General features: G+C 41.3%; 2 protein-coding genes across 4 annotated transcripts in view; both read left to right on the forward strand.

Moving 5' to 3' along the window:
* The window catches only part of ATR (ATR serine/threonine kinase), a 39342-nt gene extending 31962 nt beyond the window's left edge, over positions 1-7380 (forward strand). The window contains exons 39-47 of the mRNA XM_027739879.2: positions 487-621; positions 1221-1421; positions 1707-1850; positions 2601-2751; positions 3631-3787; positions 3916-4069; positions 4977-5128; positions 5306-5411; positions 6788-7380. Of these exons, the coding sequence (XP_027595680.1) occupies positions 487-621; positions 1221-1421; positions 1707-1850; positions 2601-2751; positions 3631-3787; positions 3916-4069; positions 4977-5128; positions 5306-5411; positions 6788-6961 (1374 nt within the window). The 3' untranslated portion in view covers positions 6962-7380. The remainder of the gene's footprint in view (positions 1-486; positions 622-1220; positions 1422-1706; positions 1851-2600; positions 2752-3630; positions 3788-3915; positions 4070-4976; positions 5129-5305; positions 5412-6787) is intronic.
* A 1216-nt stretch (positions 7381-8596) lies between these two features.
* XRN1 (5'-3' exoribonuclease 1) overlaps positions 8597-12022 on the forward strand; it is a 32945-nt gene continuing 29519 nt past the window's right edge. For all 3 annotated transcript variants that reach the window (XM_027739551.2, XM_039389781.1, XM_039389790.1), the window contains exons 1-2: positions 8597-8697; positions 10787-11019. In XM_027739551.2, coding sequence (XP_027595352.1) covers positions 8623-8697; positions 10787-11019 — 308 coding nt within the window. In that variant the 5' untranslated portion in view covers positions 8597-8622. The remainder of the gene's footprint in view (positions 8698-10786; positions 11020-12022) is intronic.

Below are 12022 nucleotides of genomic sequence, written 5' to 3' on the forward strand. Positions count from 1 at the left end.
TTTGAATGATAAATAGCTGATGAATTCTGTAGTTATGGGCAACAGATTTTATTGCATTTAATAACTGTGTAATATTACTTTGAGTTTTATAATCAAATAATCGACTCTGTTCCTTGATTAAGGTAGGATAGATGTACTACTTAATCCAAATAATTACCTGGCAGTAAGGTCATTCCCAAGCAAACTGGAAAGCATGGTGCATACTGTTTCTTTAGGCTGGTTGAAATGATGTTCAGGATACACTGGCATATTCTTGAATATTGACCTTTATGCTGTGGGACTCACAAGAATGGTTTCAGAAAGAATAACACCCCCCCACACCCACACCAACCATACCACTTTAGTTTGTCAATTGGAGCACATCCTTCTCCAGATGACAAGCAGTAAGTAGAGGAAAGAATATTAATTACTGGGGGAGGGGGGGATTTTTCAATTCATTTGACTGCTGTTTATTAAATTTTAACTTTCTTTTTTTTTTTTTTTCAGTCCTCTTACCCTATGCGCGTCAACAGATGCAAGGAGATTCTAAACAGAGCTATTCACATGGAGGAATCTCTAGGGAAATTTATTGGAGATGCAACTCGCCTCACAGACAAGCTGTTAGAACTGTGCAACAAACCGGTACTTACACAAATAAACAAATTAATGCATGGAATAAGATTATTCAAAAAAGCAAAAAGCAAAAGCTTCTTCTGATGACTTCCATTAGCCAATTCAGTTACTGCAGTTTAGCAGAAACTACTCTAAATTGTAGAAGTTGGGGGTTTTTTTTACTTAATAAAAATGTTTTTAAAAAAAAGTAGAAAATAGCTCTAAAGCGAGTGCATTGTAAAATCTTCCAGTATGTAACAGTACATTTCACAGTGCATGGGCTTTACATTGGTTTGTACTTTCACATATAATTCATTCCCAGTAACTTTCACAAAGTTTTACTGTAAAAGTAGGCTGGTTGTGCTTTTATGAACAAATTATCTTAATAATAAAGGTAAAACTAAAGAAACTCTTTCATTATTCTGTATTTACGTTCAAAGGGAAAAATACATCTGCCATAATGGCCACATATATTTACTTTTCGATTATTTATTTGAAGTGTAACTTGCTATTTTTCTTATTACCATAAGCATTTGTTATTCTATTCTGTTTATCAGTTAATGTGTAATAGCAGTGTTCTTTTAAGTGTTTGTTAAGGGTTATTGTTAACTTTATCAACTTTTTTCAAGGTTGATGGAAACAGCTCAACATTAAGCATGAATATTCATTTCAAAGCACTGAAAAGATTAGTAGAAGAGCACACATTCAGTGAAATCCTCATTCCCTTACAATCTGTAATGATACCAACTCTTCCTTCAATTCCTGGCACCCACTCTAACCATGACCCTTTCCCTGGATGCTGGGCCTACATTGCAGGCTTTGATGACACGGTAAGGCTCTAGTTGGAACCTGGGTTTTAACTTCATGTCAAACAAATGTAGCTGCAAATATATCTTAGTTCTCTAGAAATGGAGGAGTGAGTAGGAAATTCCATAATTACTTCCACGGAAACTGAGTGGCTTCTTCACAACAGCCTGGGGCAGGTGGGCTGAGCTGAATATGCTGCAGCACCGTGGATGTGCTGACATGACTGGTTGCAGTGGTTTATCACAGTTACACTCCTAATTTTGTATAATCTGATGCAGATGTTAATTAAGAACTTCATTTTTCTCTAGGTGGAAATTCTTGCCTCACTTCAAAAGCCAAAAAAGATCACCTTGAAAGGTTCAGATGGGAAATCTTACATTATGATGTGTAAGCCAAAAGATGATCTAAGGAAAGACTGTCGGCTCATGGAATTCAACTCCCTTATTAATAAGGTTTGATGAGTGAGACAATCAGATGCATTACACTTATTGACCAGGATAGAACAGTGAACTATCTAATAAAAGAGCCAACTTACCTTGAGATAAAGCTCACTGGAAGAAAAGTAAACTGGTGTAAAATATTTTATTTCAGCAGAAAACAGTAGCAATTGATAATGTATAACTTCTTACAGACTTGTGAAAACAATAACAAAATATAACATTTTGCCAAAACAATTGCCTATTCCAGCAAAAATAGGCAGGAAAAGTTATTTACAGTATATAAATACCTGCAAATTTTCTGCTTTCATGCTTAATATTTCTTGTTTAGTGTTTTGTAATATATTTTATAGAAAACAGGTAAATTAATCTTTTCCTACTGGAAGTGTTGCCATACTTCTTATTTTAGTTATATCTTGCTTCTCGGCAATATGATTTGGGCTAAGGTACCATGTTTTCTGTGAGGTTAAAGCAAATGACAGCATCTCTGAAACACTAAAAGACTTATTTCAAATACCGCTTTTAAAGGTTTGAGCGACGTACAAGTTAGGCAGTTTGACTATGTTATTGCAAAATCCTCTTTTTTTTAATTTCCTTTGGGGAACAGATATACACATTTTACTTGTGTTTGACCTACTGCAGACTGTGAAGCTTAGAATTATAAATTCTAGATTGTGTGATTGGAAAATAGAAATAGATAGAATGGTAAATGCTGTTGATCCGTTTTGATCCCATCTGTGTTATCTGTTAATCTTTTGTGAGCAGTGCTTAAGAAAAGACGCAGAGTCCCGTAGGCGAGAACTCCACATTCGAACCTACGCAGTGATTCCATTAAATGACGAATGCGGCATAATCGAATGGGTGAACAATACTGCTGGGCTAAGAAATATCCTGATAAAGCTTTATAAGGAGAAAGGTACAGAAATGTATTATACTACAATGACAGCTTTTTGATATTTTTAAAGGCTTCTATCTTAATAAGTAAATGAAACAAACGGTAAGAATCAAGCTAAATTCCGAGAAGGTGCAGTCACATGTATTTTTAACTATCTGCAATATATTATTATTCATATGTGCGGTAGACCTTTAAATGGAAGAGAATTGATGCTTGCAATGAAGTTCCTTACAAGAACTGATAACACAGTCATCTTAATACTTTCTTGTAATAAGATGATGGAAATTGTTTCAGCAGCAGTGCCAGTAGCACAGGGATGTGTGTGCAGCACAGACATACATCATAGAGCAGACTGTGGATTTTTTCTTTAGATTTGATCTGTTATTTTTCATTTCTGCTACATTTGTGTGAGATAATTTAGGTAATATATAATTAAATCAAGGTTGAGAGTACAGTGACTTTACTGAGAAAAGATCAGATATGTTTTTTAATTTCTTGTTTAAAAAGCAGATTTCTGGTCAGTGTAATAAAATTTTGGGGAAAAACTTTGCACATTATCTCTATGTATGCAGATATTCTGGGAGTTTGGAACTCCAAATGTGAATTAATATAATGAATGGCTTTGTGAGAATAGGTTCTTTTCCTGTTTGTGTGTTCCCCTCCCTCACTCTACCCCGTGGTAGCTTGTTTGCCAGGTCTTCACTGTCAGTTAACATAATGATTTTTTTTAATTTACTTTCCAGTAAACCAACCAACACAGGCTATGGGTTATTTTTCACTTGTTCATTTATTTCAGCTTTATGGAAATATTTATTTTCTCTGAATTACCATATTGTGATAGTACATAAAAGGCTTTATATTTGGGGATTTCTTTTGCCTAATTGCGGAAGTCTATTGCAGGGATCTACATGACTGGAAAAGAATTGCGGCAGCACATGCTTCCTAAGTCAGCACCTCAGCCTGAAAAGCTGAAAATGTTCAAAGAAGTCCTTCTGCCTCGTCATCCTCCTCTCTTCCATGAATGGTTTCTTAGAACGTTTCCTGATCCTACTTCATGGTCAGTGACTGGGGTTGGACTGGCTCAAGAACATCTTTGTGTGTTTCCCTAAGCATTAATGATACTACTGAATAGAGACAGACAAGCCAAGGAAGTGCCCTAGACACTCCCAGTCCTTGTTCCCACAGGTACAACAGCAGGTCTGCCTACTGCCGCTCCGTCGCGGTCATGTCCATGGTGGGTTACATCCTTGGCCTGGGGGACCGGCACGGGGAAAACATCCTGTTTGATTCTTTGACTGGGGAATGTGTGCATGTGGATTTCAACTGCCTTTTCAATAAGGTGAGAAATGCCACTTGCTGAACTTGTTCTTTATTTTATATGCATGTAAGTTAGAAACTTCTACTGTCTTGGGTTTTTTCCACGTTATTTTACTTTAACATACTCGTGTTCTGTCTCTCACTTTGGCTCTTATTATACCCAACAAACAGTCTGGGACATGTAGAGTCTGTGATCATTCTGTATGCTGCATTTAATGAAAGCCAACTTTTTGATTTAGCCACTATCAATGACCTGATGTGGACACACTGAAATAGCCCAAATTCTAGACTGTTTATGTTTTGTGATTCTCCTCTCTCCACTGTCACCTTCCAAACAAAACTAATTTCTACATTCAGAATTCTGCTGCTGTGGAGAGTTTCTCTTTCTTTCTCACGCAAATTCAGCACAAAAATTCCAAAGGTTCTGTAAAGGTAAACAGCAGAAATTGCGGCCGGAGTGGGATTTGGAGTGTCAGTTGAAAGATGCTTTTGCTGTGGGACATGTGGCCTTTTTAATTCAGATAAGTGAGGTAGAGATAGTGTTACGTTATTTCCCCTGCTTTCTTTTTAATAAGTCTAAATTGTCCTATATAACACTTAATTAAAAAAATGTTTTTTGCAACTTGCATATATGAAAAAAAAGTAGCATTTTGCATGAGACTATAGAGCAGTGGTATACACTTAAGAACAAAATTTTATATCCCATATTAGTGTGTTAAAACATGGAAAAAGGTTATTTGGACATTGGTATCCTTTATCCACTGTAATTTCCCCTTAGCAGCTAAGCAGGACTGTGTCAGCCAGGAAACTGCCAGAGACAAAGGTGGGGGAAAAAACACAGTGCAAATGTTACTCTTTGCATAAATAATGCTTAAAGCACTCGAGGTATGCCCTTTTTTATCAGCATACTCTTTTTTATCAATGTACAGGGAGAAACTTTTGAAGTTCCAGAAATCGTTCCTTTCCGCCTCACTCACAACATGGTGAATGGAATGGGTCCGATGGGAACAGAAGGTCTCTTCCGAAGAGCTTGTGAAGTCACCATGAGGCTCATGCGTGATCAGAGAGAGCCCCTAATGAGGTGTGGCAACTGCTTGTGCTGCAAACTCCTGAAAGCTGCCTGTAGTCTAAACATGGGAAACAGGAACTGCTGCCAGTTCCAGCATATGCCCATCGTGCAGCTCAGTCTCACTATGACATGCAGTTAAATATATATTTATATATCTTAGTCTTATTTTTTTATTTTTAATTTATTTAGTGTCTTGAAGACTTTTCTCCACGATCCTCTTGTGGAATGGAGTAAACCTGTTAAAGGGAATACAAGAGCCCAGGTGAACGAAACTGGAGAAGTTGTCAATGAAAAGGTTAGTTTAAAACAAGCATAACCTGAGGTATGCAAAGGTCAAATGTCCATTTTGGTTCTATATGAGTTATATATTTTCTAACTGAAACCTTAACTGTCTTCTTTTGTTTCTTTGATTTAAAAATTTCTCTGGTTGGAGGTTCTTTAGTATCTCTGTGTTCATAATTTTTATCCATAAAGAGACTTCTTTTACTGATAGAAAATGGAATTTATCTACTAAAGAACCAAACAAAATGCCTACAATTCCCTTATTAGTGTTATTAAATCAAGGACAACATCAGCAGAAGTGATGGATCTTGCTGCTCCTCACTCTGACAGTTGCACAGTCCTCCAGAGGTACAGTGATGGTAACATCTGGAGTCCTTCCCATGTGTGTTTTTGTGCTTTTCCTGAGTGGAAGTTTATTATTGAATAAATACGTGCCTTGTTACATGTCAAGGATTACTTGATTAAAATTAGGATTTCATATATACTCTCTTTATTAACTGCTTATGAAGACTATATTATTTGTCCAAAATATAGCTTGCACAGCCTGTAGTATTTATTATCTTTCTTCTTTGCAAAATTTCTGATTTGTCCCTTTTTTTTTTTTTAAGGACTACTTAATGAAAATAAATGTGTAATAGCAGATAATACTTAGGGAGCACTGACAAACACAGCACCTAAGATCAGGACAAACTACAGTACTGAAGCTGTGTTACAACAGAAAACTTAACTGAGCTGTTTCAGCACAGAAAATCTCCTGGTTTTCAAACAGTTACTGACCAGGCTGTGTCTACATAACCTTTCTTTTAGTTACGAGACCACCCACATAGTTGTATAAATTAACTGCTTTTTCTGGAGAGGTGCCAATGTTATGCTTGGGCTTTAAAAGCAAATATGTGAATATAACTGGTATGAACTAGCGGCTCTAGTGGGCTTCGGAACAGCTCATTTTGAGATGCTCAGCACAGCCTCTTTAATTAGACTTCTGCAACTTCAGTTGCTCATCATTTTGCCCTAAATTTTCCAGACTTAAGTTTTATCCAGAATTCCAAGAACAAGGCTAGGAATATGTTGTGTTTATTTGAAAGTAATCGTATGAAATAAAGCTTTCTACCGTTCTCAAATATATTTGTATAGCTCTTTTAGTCTCTCTGGTAACTTTTATCTGTAGAAATGTAAGGCAAAAGTTATAACTTGACCAAAAATACATATATTTTAGGAATTGTTTTTAAAAGTGAGTAGCCTTTATTTTCAATATATCTGGTATAGACATCTGGGTTTTGTATTAAATTAAAATACAATTTCAAACGTGTTCTAACAAATACTTTTTTTTAATTTTAAGAAGTGGAAGTTCATGGATAGTAGCAATATTATTTTTTTCTTTTTTTCCAGGCCAAAACCCATGTCCTTGATATAGAACAACGGCTGCAAGGTGTCATTAAGACTAGAAACAGAATAAAGGGATTACCTTTATCTATTGAAGGGCATGTCCATTACCTTATTCAAGAAGCAAGTGATGACAACCTGCTCTGCCAGATGTATATGGGCTGGGCTCCATATATGTGAGATTTGTTCCCTTTGGAACAATACCATTCACAAGGGATGTAGCTGTAATATTGTTGGGAAGGTCTGACTCAGTGAGACCTGGTTACTTCTGTTGATTCCTGATTGTGAGCAGCAGAACAGTCTTGTGATCATCTGAAATCTGTGTAAACTGCTTTTGCAAGGATGCCATGAATGCGCTCACAGATGTGTAAAGTGTTAGGACTTATGTTTTGTAGACTGTAGAAGGCAGTACAAAAGAACTGCTTAAAAAGTTAGACTGTGCAAATCTCTGCAAGTGTCTTATTCTGTCTATATAAAAATTTTTCACGATATTGAAAGATGTATTCTATAAAGTACTGTATTTTTTTGTAAAGTTTTTTTTCTCATTCAGCTTACTTGTAGATTAGAAAATATGACATTAAAGTTTAATACTGATATGATGTAAAGTGGTTCTTTTAGCTTTTTCTACTCATATTCACAAGGGCTTTCTAAAAATAACCAGCATTTCTTTCCAGCAGAAGACCTTGAATTTTGGTTTTGTTCAGCTTTCTTCCATGTGGCTTGGCTATGTCTAGGAAAATAGTCTGGATCTTACATCTTACCGTGAGTAAACTGGTAAAGTGTTACTTTGTTTTGAACTTCTTTCCTTAGCCTGCAGTGCTAAGAAACCCTCCTGAAGGACCTGGCACAGAGCTGGGTGTTGGGGGCCCTGGCCTTAGGGCAGTGCAGGGGGCAGGCTTTGTAGCTATGACTGCAACAGGCAGCTCCCGACAGCTCCGGACAGCCCGTCTGCTCCCCCTTGTGAAAAGCATGGCCATAGGAGTGTTTTTCAGGCTCCATTTCAGAAAAAGTGTTTTAACGGAGACAAGAGTAGATTAAATAAATAAGGACAGAAAGCAAATACTAACTTACAGTACTGCTTCTTCAAGTAGGGAAGGGGGGGGGGGGGAAGAGAGGGAAAAATTACGCTCTTTTACCCTACAGTAGGCTATCGTTAGAATTTTGTACAGTATCTGTACAGTTTCTGCTATTCTGAGAGACAAACAGTCCTGTCGGGTTTTGATCACAGGCTCCTGATCACAGGCGTGAGACTAAAGTTTCAGTTCTGTTCAGCTGAAGTCCAGAGGCTCGGGAGAGTAAACTTGAATAATGGGGATTGCAACTAGTTATAGTGGGTTTGTTTGCCTGTGAACCTCGCGGGTGGTCTTCTAAAAGTGTTGCCACTGTCCCATAAACGCGAAGATTTTTCAACGTAAAAATCTCTGGAACATACTCCGGTCTTTTCTGGTGTGGTATGCGAGTGCTGGGGTTCTGTTCCTTTTCCCAGGCTTTATCAGTTTATCACAGCGCACAGACCTGCCCCGGGAGCTGCTGCTCCACGTACCGCCAGCACGGCTCTGCCGCCCACCGCGGGCACGGCGTGGGAGCTCCATAGAGGAGCCAAGGAGGGGGCGAGCGAGGGGCGGTCTGAAGGGTTCGCTGTGAAGGGCGGGCGCTGCGCCCCCAGCCCCGTGTGGCGGTGACGTGGCCGAGGGGCGGCCCCGCCGGCCGGGCCCGCCCCGCCCGCCCGGGGGTGCGGCGGGCGCTGGGCCGCTGTCAGCGCCGCGCGCCGGAAGGAGGGCGGAGCGCGGCCCGCCGTGTTTGGTTCCGGCGGGGCTGAGGGGGCGGCGGGGTCCGCGGCCATGGGGGTCCCCAAGTTCTACCGGTGGATCTCGGAGCGGTACCCCTGCCTCAGCCAGGTGCTGAAGGAGCATCAGGTGAGCTGCGGGCCGAGCGCCGCTGCCTGACAAGGGGGCCCCTTCCCGGGGGGTCCCGAGCGGCCCCTCGACGGGACGAGGCAGCGGGAGGAGCGCCCGGGCCTGTCCCCGGCCGGCCCTCTGGGGCTGAGCCCGAGCCCGAGCCCGGCCGGCTCGCCCGCAGCTGGGGCGGCCGCGGCTCGGGGGAGCCGGAGCTCGGGGCAGCCCGAAGTGCCGGGGTGGCGGCGGGCGATCGCTGCGGAGGGGACAGGGCGCTCGGTGCCCCCGGACGGCCCGGCTGTGCGGGCCGAGCCCGCCGCTGGGGCAGCGCCGCCCGGGGCCGGGGCCGGCGGCACTCGCGCCCCTCGTTACGGCCGGCGATGTTTCCAGCAGTCCCGGACCCAAACCGCGCTGTTCCCGCAGGGAATGCCCAGCCCCGGCGTTCCCCTGTAGTGTGGCGATGCCCGGCTCGCTCCCCTGCTCCGTCTCCCCGTCGGTAGCCCCGCGGTGCTGCCCCGGCGGCCCCGCGGGGAGCCCCAGGTTGGAGTTTCTTCCTTGTTGGGCTCAGAAAAGTTACAGCAGCTGACGAAGGATGGCGCAGTAATGACGAGGGACGGGTTTTACAGCCCTGTTGCGTTTCCTTGTTGTCACCTGCGTCGAGCAGTTTGTGTTAACAACAAAATCGGGAAGTAGGTTCAAGCCTGGAAAAGGACAGTGGTAAATGATGCTTTTAACAGTAGGGCAAAAAAGTCTTGTTTTCAGGGAGGCCACGTTTGTACCTGTTAGGTACAAGCTCTTTATCGTTTTCAGGCGGTGTTATAGATGTGGTTTTATAGTTTGAGTAAGGATGTTCTGAGAGGGGTGACAGTCGAGGGCATGTTTGAATATTAATACATTTTCCCTAAACAGCTGTGATTTTTAAAGATTAAATAGCTGTTGTATCAATGTAACTAAGATGCCAGGTTCAAGTGATTCCAGACCTGGATATTTGACCCTTCCTGCTGGTCTCAAAGCAGTTTTCAAAGCTGAGGTCTTTGCTTATGCTTTACTTGGTCCTGCTGTCTGTGTAGCCAGAGGCAGCAGTGTGTGCTGGCTTTTCTGCTGTCTGCTGAGGAGTCTGGGCTGCTCACCGGAGCTGTGGAACCTTTAAGCTTGTGCTGAAGAGCTGTGGCAAGCTGGAGCAGCAGTGTCTGCTTTAACCAGGGGGTTGCAGCAGGGGGTACAGTTGTAACGAGAGCAGGGTTTTTATGAACAGTCATATTGGTGGATTAAAGAACAGATTTGTTTATTGCAAATTGATCTTGTGTGTGCTTGGTGGGGTTTGGTAACAAAAAGATAGTAATAGCCCCTTTGCTTCATGTGTTTAACAGTGTTTTTGTTGCTTGTGTACATTTGGGAAGGTTTGTTTTCCCTTAAAAGAAAGTGTGACTGCTACAGATAGGGCTGTTAGAGGAGCAGAGAACTAGAAAGGAAAAAACGCACATTTGGAAGTGTGGGAAAGAAATTGATGTTATCACTGCTAACTGTGCTGCTTTTGGTGGTCATTGCCACTCTCCAGACTCCCAGTTGGCTCAGAGCACTAAAGAGGCAGCTTGCTGTGGGCAGGGGAGGAACTGGCTAACTGGGAGAACCCTAAAGATTCTTAAGCTGGCTTTGCTTTGGAAATGCTGTTGGAAATTGCATCCTCAGTTCTGTAGTTTTTATTGTTTGTAGTACAGCTACGGAAGACTGAATCAGGCAAGTGTGTGGGGTTATAAAAAGGAAATAAATGTTTCTCAGAAGAGTGATTTTTGTTTGCTTTTCCCTTTTACAATGTAGAAGACTGACCAAGCACAGGGACAAAAGTCCTGAGGTTCCAGAAACAGCCAGGATAGGATAGGAATCTGTTCAGCTGACTTTGGTCACTGAGAAAAATCATCATAACAGATTGCATATGCAGGCAAACGCATATCCAGAGGAGATGTTCTTCCTTAGTGTGTTGGTGTGCAGCAGGTTCCAGGGAGATTTTCTCACCTCAGCTGTTTCCAGAGTTCCTTGCTCTCAGCTGTGCCTCAGGCAGTGATTGCAGTGCTTCAGCTTCACAAGTGGGGACTGACTGTGGCTTTTGCAGATTCCAGAATTTGACAACTTATACCTGGACATGAATGGCATTATACATCAGTGTTCACATCCAAATGATGATGATGTTCACTTCAGAATCTCAGAAGATAAGATTTTTGCCAATATCTTCCACTATTTGGAAGTATTGTTTCGCATTATTAAACCGAGGAAGGTTTTCTTCATGGCAGTTGATGGAGTAGCTCCAAGAGCAAAAATGAATCAGCAGCGTGGGAGACGTTTTAGGTAAGAAGATTAGTTCTGTCTTGAGGATAGTAAACACTTAAAAAACCCCACTTACATGTATGCCATAAAAAGTAAAATAGATTGACTGGTTGTGCCTTTGACAGTGATTTTAACTTGTAGTTAAATGAGAGTTACTGCCTGTAAAACTGTTAAAATGAGGATTCCGAAAAGGAAAGTTTGCTTGTCACTTAAACTTTTATGTGTGTGTGTGGCACTTGGGGACAGGGGGAGCTTTTTCTTACAACATTTTCTGTGAAATAAATCTGCAATGGTGCTCTTGCAAATGTTTCCACTGGCTTCATAACCTGGGAGCATCTTTGGTATTTGTGGATGCTGGTTCTGGATATGCCTTTTTGGTAACTGTAACGGGGTGTTCTTTGACAGTCATGGAAGAAATCAAGTTTCGAATGAAACTGATTCCCTGTTGTTCCCAGTTCCCAAGATACATTCCTCAGATACAGAGCTGCAAGTAGATTCACAGTGTTAAGAATTATAGTAATGTTTTGGGAGATTTGGAAGCTTTTTTTGAGATTGCTGTAAGGAAAGAAAGCCAGTGGTCAGACAGCACAGGGTTGGTGAGTGAAATGCAACGTAAACAAAATGGGGGAAGGGACAAGAGAAAATATTTTCAAGCAACTGGACTTTTTTTGTGGGGTTTGTTTGATGAGTTTTTTTCTTTAGGGAGAAAAGGAGGTTGAGAGGAAGTAGAGATTAAAAAAGTTCTAAATAGAAAATTGTAGTGGAATTGAGAGAAGGACAAAAATCTAAGACTTAGGTGATTTCTCTATTTGTAGTTCAAATGGTTATGAAATCATTGGCCAGGAAAGGCTGGGATAATGTTTTTAGTTTCTCCATTACTGGTGATGATAAATTGTTCACTCCCCTGACTCCCTTGGTATTCCAAACCTGCTGCTTTGTTTCACTATGTTACCGTTATTTTCTGAGATAGCATTTGCAGATGTTTAGATCCCAAATATTCCTACTGTTTCAATAGTCATTGTGA

This window comes from Pipra filicauda, unplaced genomic scaffold (assembly GCF_003945595.2).
Source record: "Pipra filicauda isolate LSUMZ 115617 unplaced genomic scaffold, ASM394559v2 scaffold126_size2276778_pilon, whole genome shotgun sequence".
In the NCBI taxonomy this organism is placed as follows: domain Eukaryota; kingdom Metazoa; phylum Chordata; class Aves; order Passeriformes; family Pipridae; genus Pipra; species Pipra filicauda.